This window comes from Schistocerca americana, chromosome 6, assembly GCF_021461395.2.
Source record: "Schistocerca americana isolate TAMUIC-IGC-003095 chromosome 6, iqSchAmer2.1, whole genome shotgun sequence".
NCBI classification, from domain to species: Eukaryota; Metazoa; Arthropoda; class Insecta; order Orthoptera; family Acrididae; genus Schistocerca; species Schistocerca americana.
In genome coordinates this window covers 29,061,714-29,073,771 of record NC_060124.1, presented here as the reverse complement: position 1 = coordinate 29,073,771, position 12,058 = coordinate 29,061,714, and the positions used below count along the sequence as shown (strand labels likewise).

At 37.5% G+C, this 12,058-nt stretch overlaps 1 protein-coding gene across 1 annotated transcript in view; it reads right to left on the bottom strand.

The window, feature by feature from the left end:
* The window catches only part of LOC124619703 (dynein axonemal heavy chain 2), a 1,014,172-nt gene that overhangs the window by 211,828 nt on the left and 790,286 nt on the right, over positions 1–12,058 (bottom strand). The window contains 1 exon segment of the mRNA XM_047146260.1: positions 6,689–6,835. Coding sequence (XP_047002216.1) covers positions 6,689–6,835 — 147 coding nt within the window.

Sequence of the window (12,058 nt, the reverse complement as noted above, 5' to 3'; positions counted from 1 at the left end):
AACCAATCGCCATATTCCGTCATCTTTTGAAACGCCCACACCGCAAATGCACTCCGCTTCACTAAATCGCCAGGTAACAGTTCATGATGCCGATGCATTTTGTACAGATTGCATCGGAGGGTACGCCTAAGTGCCAACCAAACAGTAGTGTATGGAAAGCGGATGCAATGTGCGTCTGCACGAGCGCTGACTTCCCCATGCATAGACGAACCCGCTAGAGTCTCCATTTATTCCTGAACTGTCTCAGCAGCATTACTCCTTGTGCTCGGTCGGCCACTACGGGGTCTATTGTCTAAACAACCCGTGGCTTCGAAATTCGAAATCATTCTCGCCACAGCTGCATTTGTCAACCGACCTTTACCCGTTCAAATCCCCTTCCTATGTGATAGGATCGTAACGCTGAGCTAGCACATTCCCCATTCTGATAATACAGCTTCACTAAAAGCACTTTTTAGGTAACGTCAACATGCTGCGACTGCTGGCACATCTGATTCTCTCTCTCATTACAGCTACTTTTATACACGATTGTCATGCACAGTCACTGACGTTTTGCTGTCCAGCGCCTGGTTCCTGTCGGACATTTTGTGAACTTATTTTTTGTTCCAATTAAAACCCCATGTCATTCCGAGCATGTGTGTCAATTTTTACCTCTCTATCTACATTATTCCGTGGTTTATTAAGTATTCAAATTTATATTGACTTTTTGATCACCCGATACTTCTTCCACCTTTCTGCTTTCACTTCTTTGCTTAGATCTGGTTTTCCATCTGAGCCCTTGACTTTCATATAAGTGGTTCTCTTTTCTCCAAAGGTCTTTTCAATTTTCCTGCAGTCAGTATCTATCTTATCCCTAGTGATATATGCCTCTAAGTCCTTACATCTGTTCTCTAGCCATCCCTGCTTAACCATTTTGCACTTTCTGTCAATCTCATTTTTGAGACTTTTGTATTCCTTTTTGGCTCTTTCATTTACTGCATTTTTATATTTTCTCCTTTCATCAATTAAATTCAATACCTCCCACGGATTTCTACAAGCCCTCATATTTTTACCTATTTGATCCTTTGCTGTCTTCACTATTTCATCTCTCAGAGCTACCCATTCTACTTCTACTGTATGTCTTTCCCCCGTTTTTGTCAATCATTCCATAATACTCTCTCTTAAACTCTTTATAACCTCTGGCTCTTTCAGTTTATCAAGGTCCCATCTCCTCAAATTCCCAATTTTTGCAGTTTCTTCAGTTTTAATCTACAGTTCATAACCAATAGATTGTGGTCAGAGTCCACATATGGCGCTGGAAATGTCTTACAGTTTAAAACCTGGTTCCTGAATCTCTGCCTTACCATTAGGTAATCTATCTGAAACCTTCCAGTGTCTCCAGGCCTCTTCCACGTATACAATCTTCTTTCATGATTCTTAAATCAAGTGATTGATTAAATTATGCTCTGTGGCTCTGTGCAAAATTCTATCAGGTGGCTTCCTCTTTCATTCCCTATCCCCATTCCATATTCACCTACTACTTTTCCATCTCTTCCTTTTCCTACAATCGAATTCCAGCCCCCCATGACTACCAAATTTTCATCTCCCTTCACTATCTGAATAATTTCTTGTATCTGATCATACATTTCTTCAATCTCTTTGTGATCTGTGGAGCTAGTTAGCATTTAAACTAGAACTACTATGGTAGGTGTGGGCTTTGTGTCTATCTTGGCTACAATAATGCATTCACTATGCTGTTCATAGTACCTTACCAGCACTCCTATTTTTTTTAAAATTCATTATTAAACCTACTCCTGCATTACCCCTATTTGATTTTGTATTTATAACCCTGTATTCACCTAACCAGAAGTCTTGTTCCTTCTGCCACCAAACTTCACTAATTCCCACTATATCTAACTTTAATCTATCAATTTTCCTTTTTAAATTTTCTAACCTACCTGCCCAGCTAAGGGATCTGACATTGCATGCTCCGATCGATAGAACGCATTTTCTTTCTCCTGATAATGATGTCCTCCTGACAGTCCCCGCCCGGAGATCCGAATGGGGGACTATTTTATCTCCGGAATATTTTACCCAAGAGGACGCAATCATCATTTAATCATACAATGAAGCTGCATGCCCTTGTGAAAAATTATGGTTGTACTTCCCCTTGCTTTCAGCCATTCACAGTACCAGCACAACAAGGCCGTTTTGGCTAATGTTGCAAGGCCAGATCAGCCAATCATTCTTTATTCTTTATTCATCATTGACCACCTGAGGTGGAATACGCAATTTACATGGATATCATATAACATTTTCCTTGAATAGTACCTTAAAGCTAAATGAGCACTGCAAATAGTGCCCGTAGATGATAACGTACACCATAACATAAGATAAATACATTTAGTGACATCACATAATGAAATCCTTAAAAATTAATGTCAATTGATTTTGTATTCATAAATTCTGTTATATTGTAAAAAGAAATGATTAGTAACCAGTTTAGTAGCTTGCTCCTGAAGCTACTTATGTGAGCTGACTGAGAAAAAATGGAAGTTTATTAAATATTTTTAGACTATTGATTAGATGGGAATTCCCTGTTCTTGTCAGCCTGTGCCTAGGTATGTCTAATTTTGTTTTGCCTCTGATATTATGGTGGTGTATGTTTTCCCTCATTTCCAAATCTGCTATATTGCTTTTTGCATACAATGCTGAGGTGTATATATGAAGATTAATAACTGTTAATATTTTCAGTTGAATGAACAGTGGCCGGGAGTACTCTGATCTACCAGAATTGCTCATTGCCCATATCACTTTCTTCTGAATTTTTAGAACTTCAGTGATGTGAAGAGAGTGTCCCCATATCAGCAGTCCATACTCTGTATGTGACTGAAAGAGTCCAAAATAAATAACTCTTAAATATTTTTTTGCCACCAGGCTTCTCAGTTTCCACATTAAATACGTAACTCGAGACAATTTTGTGCAGGTATGGTTGATGTTTGTTTCCCACATTAACTTAGAGTCTACATGAATTTCTAGAATTTTAACTGCTTTCACCTCTACCTCTTTTGACAATCCCATTATAATCTGTTGGTTTTTATCAGGATTGCAAAGCAGTGTATTTGATGAGAACCAATTTACTGCTGCTTCCAGGCCATCTTGCAGAACTGATATGTTCTCAGGCTGAGCAAGCAAAGTTGTGTCATCAGCATGACAAATAAGAGTATTGGGGATACAATGGGGTAAATCATTGACTGCAATTATAAAAAAGAAGGGCCCAAGGACAGAACTTTGTGGGACTCCTGTCTTAACTTCTAGCAATTGTGAGTCTTTGTTTCTGACAGAGACAAACTGCTTCCTATTGTTTAGGTATGATTCAATTACTGCCAATGCAGGGTCTTGTACACCATAGAATTTGAGTTTAGCAAGTAAGATATCATGAGAAATGCAGTCAAATGCCTTACTTAAATCACATAAAAGAAGTGAGGCTTTATTTTTATTCTTGAAGGCTGTTATTAATTCATTCCCAATTGAAAGAACAGCAGTGGTGGTATTTCTTCCCTTGAGGAAGCCAAATTGACTAATAGAGAGTAAGTTAAGTGACTCGAAGTAGTAGTTTAGTTGGTTATAAATAAGAGATTCAAATATTTTCGAGAAAATGGGAACTATTGAAACTGGTCTGTAATTTTTGAGATCATGTTTGTCCCCTTTTTTATACACTGGGATAACATTCGATATTTTCAGAGTTGTAGGATAGACTCCAAACTCTGGACACCTATCAAACAGAAAGGCCAATGGTTCACTAATTATATGCACTGTTTTTTTAATTATGTAATTGGACAACCAAGAGCAGTCCATGCTCTTGGAGTTTGAGAACTTTGCCACCACCTTTTTAATCTCAGTGGGTGTGATTGTCCTCCATTTAAAGGTATTGTTTGCAGGTTGTTGTTGCTTAAGTAGATCACTTGCATTAGTGTTTGTTGTTTCAATTTTGTTTCTAATATCGCTTACAGAGTCCATGAAAAAACGATTAACTTTACCCCAGGTCAAGAGCTATGCTATGTTCATCATTCCTGCAATGCTCTTGTGCAACAACATTCCATGCAGCTTTGCACTTATTAGGAGCCCTTCTATGTATCTTTCGTATGCTGTTCTTTTTGCCATTCCAAGCTTAGTTCTGTAGGTTCTCTTACTTCAAGATACGCTTTGTACAATTCATCTTTCTGCTCCTTTCCATACTTAAGAGAATTTTTATACATGTAGTACAACGATAACGTATTTTCCCTCATATTGGTAAGTTCATCTGGTACCACTTAATGTTTTTCTTTATAGGTCATCCAGACTGTTGCCCCTGCAACTAATGAAAAGGCTGCTGCCTCTCTTCAGCAACCACACATTTGTCTGGCCTCTCAACAGATAACCCTCCGTTGTGGTTGCACCTACAGTACGGCTATCTGTGTCACTGAGGCACGCAAGCCTCCCCACCAATGGGAAGGTCCATATTTCATGAGGGGGGAAGTGGTATACTACTAGCATTGTATTCAAAATGTAGGTCTAAATGTAGGAACATGTAAGTTAATGCAGATGAGTTGGAAAAACAAACTTGTAATGTTTGAAGCAGCACGCTACTAACACTGTATTTGAAATTACAAGTTTGCTTTTCCAACTCATCTGTGTTAACCTACATTTTTCTACATTTAGACCTAGTTGTCACTCATTACACCAATTAGAAATTTTGTCTACGTCATCTTGCAACCCTCCTAGAGCCACTCAATGAAAACAGCTTCCTGTACACCACAGCATCATCAGCAACCTGCCGGAGATTGTTGCTAACCCTATCCGCTAGATCATTTATGTATACAGAAAATAACAGTGGTCCTTTCACACATCCCTGGAGCACTCCTGACAATACCATGTCTCTGATGAACACTCACTGTTGAGGACAATGAACTGGGTTCTATTATTTAACAAGTATTCGAGCCACTCACATACCTGGGAAATTATTCCGTACATTTGTAACTTCATTAACTGTCTGCAGTGGGACAATGTGGTAAATGCCTTCCAGAAATCTATGAATATGATATCTGCCTGTTGCCATTCATTCATTCACAATTCACAGGATATCATATGAGCAAAGGCACAGGATATCATGTGAGAAAAGGGCAAACTGGGTTTCACGCAAGTGATGCTTTACAAAACCATATTGATTTGTGGACAGACGCATTTCTGTCTCAAGGAAATTTATTATATTTGAACTGAGTATATGTTCTAGAATTCAGCAGCAAACCAGTGTTAAGGATATTGGTGGATAATTTTGCAGGTTCATTCTTTTACCCTTCTTGTATACAAGAGTTGCCTGCACTTTCTTCCAGTCACTTGGGACTTTGTGCTAAGCAAGAGATTCACAATGAATACAAGCTAGGTAAGAGCGAATACTGTAGAGTACTCTTTGTAAAACTGAATTGCAATCCCATCTGGACATGGCAACTTATTTGCTTTTCTAAGCCAGAGATACTTAGTACTATGTCCTCCATAAGGGAGTCTGTGCGAACAATTTCTTAAATTAGAAATTTCAAAATTTGCTTACTTTTTTTCTATCTCCTATTGCCGCACCAGATTGGTCAATGAGTGACTGGATGGAATTAGAAGCCCTAGACCTGGTTAGCAATTTTATGTAGAACCAGAATTTTCCAAGGTTCTCGGCAAGATCTTTTACTAAGGTAGTTGTAAGTTTCACGCATCGATTTTTATACAGATGAACGAATTTCCACAAACTTTTTCCTGTCATCGGGGCTTAGTGAGAGAGAAATAATAGTTTTGCTCTTCTAGTGTGTGTTGTAACCTATATTTAAAAAACTAGTGTACTGAAATCCAAAAAGAATTCTAGATGACTTACTTCATGATTCAAGCGGCAGCAGGAGAACAAAGACAATATTAGCGCATGTGGCCATCATTTCTTCTTTGTGTCTTCTTCTGCCACCGATTGGTGAGAAGATCTTTTATCTATCCAATTACATTATATTGTCAAAGGTTGATTATTTTCATTGTTATTTCATGATCATCCTATTGCTTCAGATACAAGTATGAACAAAGTGAGAAAGAGAAGGAATAGCAACAAGAGGTCACTCGAAATACTACGATTATGGAAAATGAAGCCTCCAAATTAGGTGGCTCAGTGAGTCAGATTGTTTGTACCGAAAAATTTTTAATTTTCTGTATGTCTTCTCTAATTATATCATCCATATTAGATACATCTGAAGCTATCTACACATCTGAAGCTATCTATTGTGGTGTGGTTCTATTTGTGGACTCATAACAACTGAGACCCACACAATTCTTCTCACAAAAGGTATCAATAAATATAAGAATAACTTTCAACTCTAAATTATTCCACAAACCACACTGTTTGATATGTGAATTCACAATACTGTGTAAGATCTTGATGGATCGTACAAGTTGTCTGATATAAGGAAACCAAATTACAAATACCTTGTCTGATATAAGCACAGCAAAATACAAATTGTAAAAATTACTAGCACTATTTTAGAAGTCATGTCTTTGCACTTGCAGTTGTAAGTTCAGGAAAATGAGAGAATAAATTTGACATGCATATTTAACACATTTATTTTTGGTAACTAGTATTAATGTATTTAATACCACACACAGTCAATAGAAAATTGGAAGACAGCTTAATTCAGATCATTATACTTACAGCTTTCTTCCACATAGTGATTAACTGATCACGATATTGTGACACAAAAGGTCCCAAATATGAAACAAAAGCTGTAGCAATTAGAACATTTCCTGGCAAACAGTTAAACTCTCCATCCAGAAGTTTCACAGTTTGTTCCCATCGGACCTTGAAAGAGTTAAACTTATAAGCAAACAATGTACCCGAGAAACAATGTTGAAAATGGGAGACACTGTTAAAGGTAAATGGAGAACAAACACAAGCTGAGACGTAGAATAACTCTGTTATAATTAATACTACAGTGTTACAGCAAAAGTCCTGATTTTTCACTAACACAAAACATAGCAATATAAATGATTTAGGAATAAAGGACACCATTTACCAAGCTGCACAAGTGTTGAATTGTCAACTGGCACAAACAAAAGAGAAATAAAACTTTCCAGCTTTTGGGATCAGTTCCTTCTTGAGCTAGAGTGCAAATACATACACACACACACACACACACACACACACACACACACACACACACACACACACACACACTTGTGCCCCTACAGGGTGCCAGCTGGAGGCACAATGCTGTGATTGCAGTTTGGCAGGTGGACCGGGTGGGTTGGTAGTTGTGTTGGGTGAGGCTGGTATAGAGAGAAAGAGGCGGGAGACAGAAAGAGGGGTTGTGGGTAGGTCGCTAGCAACTCAGAGGGAGGCAGTTGGTTTTCTGGCTAAAAATGTGAGAGGGAAGAACGGCAAGTGCATGAATTAGGCATGTGATGCATGGGTGCCATAGCCAGTGATGGATGGTGCAGAATAAAGGTGACATGGAGACATGAATTGGGAGGGAGTGACAAGACAGAAGAAGGGGAAACTGGTAGGGGGAAGTTGTGGTTACAGTAAGAGAGAGAGGCCAGGAGGGCTATGGCAGTGAAGGATGTGTTGCATCTGCATAGTTCAGAAAAGCTGGTGCCAGAGGGAAGAATCCAGATGGCCTATGTTGTAAAACAGAAACTGAAATTGAGCATTTTATGTTCAGCTGTATGTTGTGCCACTGGGTGCTCAACTTTTGTTTTTGGAAATTAGTGGTAAGTTCCTATGGGACCAAACTGCTGAGGCCATTAGTCCCTAGGCTTACACACTGCCTAAACTAACTTGAACTACCTTACGCTAAGCACAACACATACACCCATGTCGGAGGGAGGACTCGAAGTTCCGACGGGGGGAGCTTTTGTTTTTGGCCACAGTTTGGCAGTGCCATTCATTCTGGCGGACAGCTGGTTGATTGTCATACCATCATAACAAGCTGTGTAGTAGTTGTAGCAGCCTTTGAAGATGGCTGCTTTCACAAATGGCCCAGCCTCTCATGGGGTAGTATAAATCCATGGCTACATTGGAGTAGAAAGTGCTGGGTGAGTGACTGGGCAGGTTGAAACGTAACAGCCCATTATGACCCACTTAAAATGAACATTTTCCAATCTAATTCAGGATCGCACATGTAAACAAATTATGTAACTTCTCTAGAAAAAATTATAACTAAAAAATAACTGCTTAATCTTATTCACTTCGAAGTGTAGAAGCTCTGTAAATGAAGGGAACAATTCCCATGAAGGAAGCCTCTAGTAACTAATAAAAAATGTAAATGCATTATTGTAATTACAATATTCGAGAAGTTCTTCTTGAATAAAATAACAGACACGTACTAATATTGTAGTGTACTAGCTGTTCTGGAGTAAACATACGTTTATATATGTATTTTCAGTTTTCCTATGTCGATTTTAATTGTTAATTAATCAAAAAATGATCAGTGGAAACATTATACTAGATTAATTATTTAAATAACTTGTATTCCAGGACTTTTGCTGTGACAGATTGCCAGCAACAATGAGTAAATTAATGCATAGTAACGTTTTAAGGTCTTGCACCATTGTCTTCGACAGGGATATGTTCACTGAGACAAGGGGTTGGGAGTGCGAGTGGCATGATGATAGATAGTCAAAGCCCTGGTGAAGGATATGGTTCAGGGTGGTATTGGGTAATGAGGCAAAGGTTCCTTTGTAACTGAGTCAGTGAAGGAAGTGATTAGTATCTTTGATGGGAGAGACTAGACTATGGGCAACTGGTTGGAAAGGTTGTTCAACCAGAGCAGAAATTCCTTAGTTGGAGCACAAAACGAGCTGCAGTAGGCTATCCAAGATGGTTGGGTTCATGAGAGGTGGGTGTGTGGGATGTCATTGGGGAGAGGCAGGAGATGGACTCAGTACCTTGTAATGTACCTTAAGATTTCAGAAGGGACTGGAACTTAGGCTAGACTTCAGGAATGGGCTCAGTATGGCAGACCTTGTAGATGGAGGAGTTGGACAACTGGCAGAAGCCTTCTGAAAGATAGTGTTTTATGTGAGCATACTTGTAGTCAAGTTCAAGAAACAATTGATTCAGAAAGCTAGCAAGTTTCCTTCTCTTTTGTGTGTGCCAGCTGACAATTCAGTGCTTCTGCTATTCGGCAAATGGCCTTCTTTCCATCGAAATTATTTACATCCTACAAGAACTTTCCTACGTAACCTAAAAATGTAATTAATATTTGTGTTACAGAGATTTCTTATAACTTAAGTGCTTCTGAAATATATTTTCATGCTTCACACAATAACACTTCTTGATTTTATCGAAAAGAATCTCCAAATGTGATCAAGTTAGAAATAAAAATTCAGAAATTTCATAACCAGTTCCCTTGCAACCATGTCTTCTTAAAATATGGTTCCACATCATCCATCCAGTTGATAAAACAAACTACAAAGAAATGGCTTATGCCGTCTTGGGTATCGGCAGCATCATAGTAAGATACATTTGTTTGCATGGCCCATATACCTCCACAAAGGACAGACTCAAAGTACAAACACATAAGTAACATGAGTGAGCACTACATGTTCGTAAACAAGTCAGAAAGATACCTTACTGGGTAGCTTGGGAGTTCAAATCTCATTAAGAACTGAATGTCAAAGGTATAACTGTAATTAAAGTCACTAAAAAAGACATATATTAAAATAGATCTGCAAAGATTTTTAAGAATTAGTTTGTGTCACCTGTACACTGTTCATTTAATGTATTTAGATTTTTCATGCTATGTATCATAACCTCAAAACTGTTCTAGTAGATCCAATTCCTTACCCTTATCCTGTATGTGCAAAATTATGAGGTCCACTTCCATTCCCAACAGAGGGCAGCCAATTTCATGAATATGCATGGCTACTGTTGACTTTTCATAATTATTAAACCGAAAAGCATCCTGTTGTTCCTTACATCTCAACCTGAAGGGCCTATCAATCTGGCCAATGTGGTTCACATTACAACTATTACACTGGATTTTGTAGATACCAGTTCTATCAGAAAACAGAAGTATATCATGAAAACACTCCAATTCTACTGAGAAAACAGTATTACTGAGATTGCTAAATGCTAGAAATTGGTGATGAAAAAGGTACAGACTGACTTACAAAAGTTCTTGAACAGGGCATCTTTAATACTGATCTAAGGAGAAAAGAAATGCTGTTCTGTCATGAAGCTGAAGGCTCAATGGCTCAGATCCCAATTAAGAATCCATAAGGAAGGTCACTCTACTACACTGATTGTTAATTGCATGAACAACCATTAATGAAAAATTACAAAAATGCTTGATAAGGTATTAAAGGAGTTCTATGCCTTTGAAGATAGTTTTTCAGGCAGTAACAATTCCCTCGTGATTCTTTATTATGGGACCTGCAGTATACATTTTCTGCATTATTCTCAGTTCATTAATGAGATCAATGATAAGCCTATTGCTAACATTTCCTACTTTCTATCATCAGAAATTAGAAATCTTCATGTGAATGTGCTTGTTAATGAGGCAGTTGAGATCTATCTAAAGGAGAAATTATTGAATTTATTGAACTTTTAGAATTTGTTCTTAACTATAATTACTTCTCTTTTAACAATAAATTTTATATGCAGAAAGACGCACTGGCTATGGGCTACAGTGTATCTGGAACCATAGCAGATGTTTTTATAAGTCATCTAGAAAAAAGGATCCTCATTAAGTCACAGCAACCCATGGTTAAACCTTGTACTTCAAGTGCTATGAGGATGATGTGCTACTTTTGATCAATGGAGGGAAAAGGAAAGTTACTGGAATTGTAAATAAATTTAATGACTTGCACAATAAAAGTGAATTTACTGTCCAACAGGAAAAAATAATGAACTGCAATTCCTCAATCTAAATAACATGAAGCAAGATGGTTGGCATGCCTTCAATACATAATAATTCTTTTCATCCAAAATTCCAACTTCCTACCCTTTCCTGATTATTTATTAAAGTGTAATATTTATTAGAGTATTGTAGTATAGTAGATTATTTATTAGTCCAAATGAACAAACAGGAGCAAATGACTGATCCAAATAAGACAGCTAGCCAAAGCTATCAGGTACTATAAAAACATAGTGAATAAATTAAAATGTAAGAAACAGCACACAGATGTATATGGGAATGTCATGTGGAATGTCATGAGAGTCACAACTGTGTATTTCAATAACTTATCTCAGAAAGTGGTTAACATTTTTAAGCCATTTAAAGTTGAAACCATTTAAAACCAATAACAAACTATGATGAATTTAATAAATAACTTAAAGCATGAGGTTTTTAAATATGATAGAGTTGGTACCCACAAAATTTAGTGTAACAGTTGAAATTCAAACTACATCATCAAGTCTTGTTCGTCCTACAAGTTAGGGTGCAAGGAATGCAAGGGCTTTTCAGCTCAATAATTACGGAAATTCAGCTCATATATGAAGCCACATCTGGTGGAAACTGAAGGAGACTTTATAATGTTGGAAATGATTGCATAGGAAATTTGATCTACTAGAACAATTTGAGACTATGATACATAGCATGTAAAACCTAAATTCATCAAACAACTTACATGTGGCAAAAACAACTTATTCAAAAATTTTGTACATCTGTTTTAATATCTGTCTCTCATTATTGACTTTAATTGCAGTTATACAATTAACATTCTGTTATTGATGGGATTTGAACTTCATAGCTTGCTGGTAAGGTTGTGAATTATCTTTGTTCATTGATATCTCTTTGACTTCTTGTTTACAAACTCCTGTTCATCATGTGTTTTTACTCCTGTGTATCCTTCCTGAAGGTGCATGGGCTGCGCACATGAATGGCTGTTACTGTGATGTTGCCAATACTCAGCATGGCATATGCCACTTCATTATAGCTCATTTTATTGGTTGGATGAATGACGTGGAAGCACATTCAATGAAGACAAGGTTGCACAGGAAGTGACCATGAAATTTTAGTACTTTTATTTACATTTTTATCTTGATGGCTTTTAGACATTATGGTATATTGAATCTAAT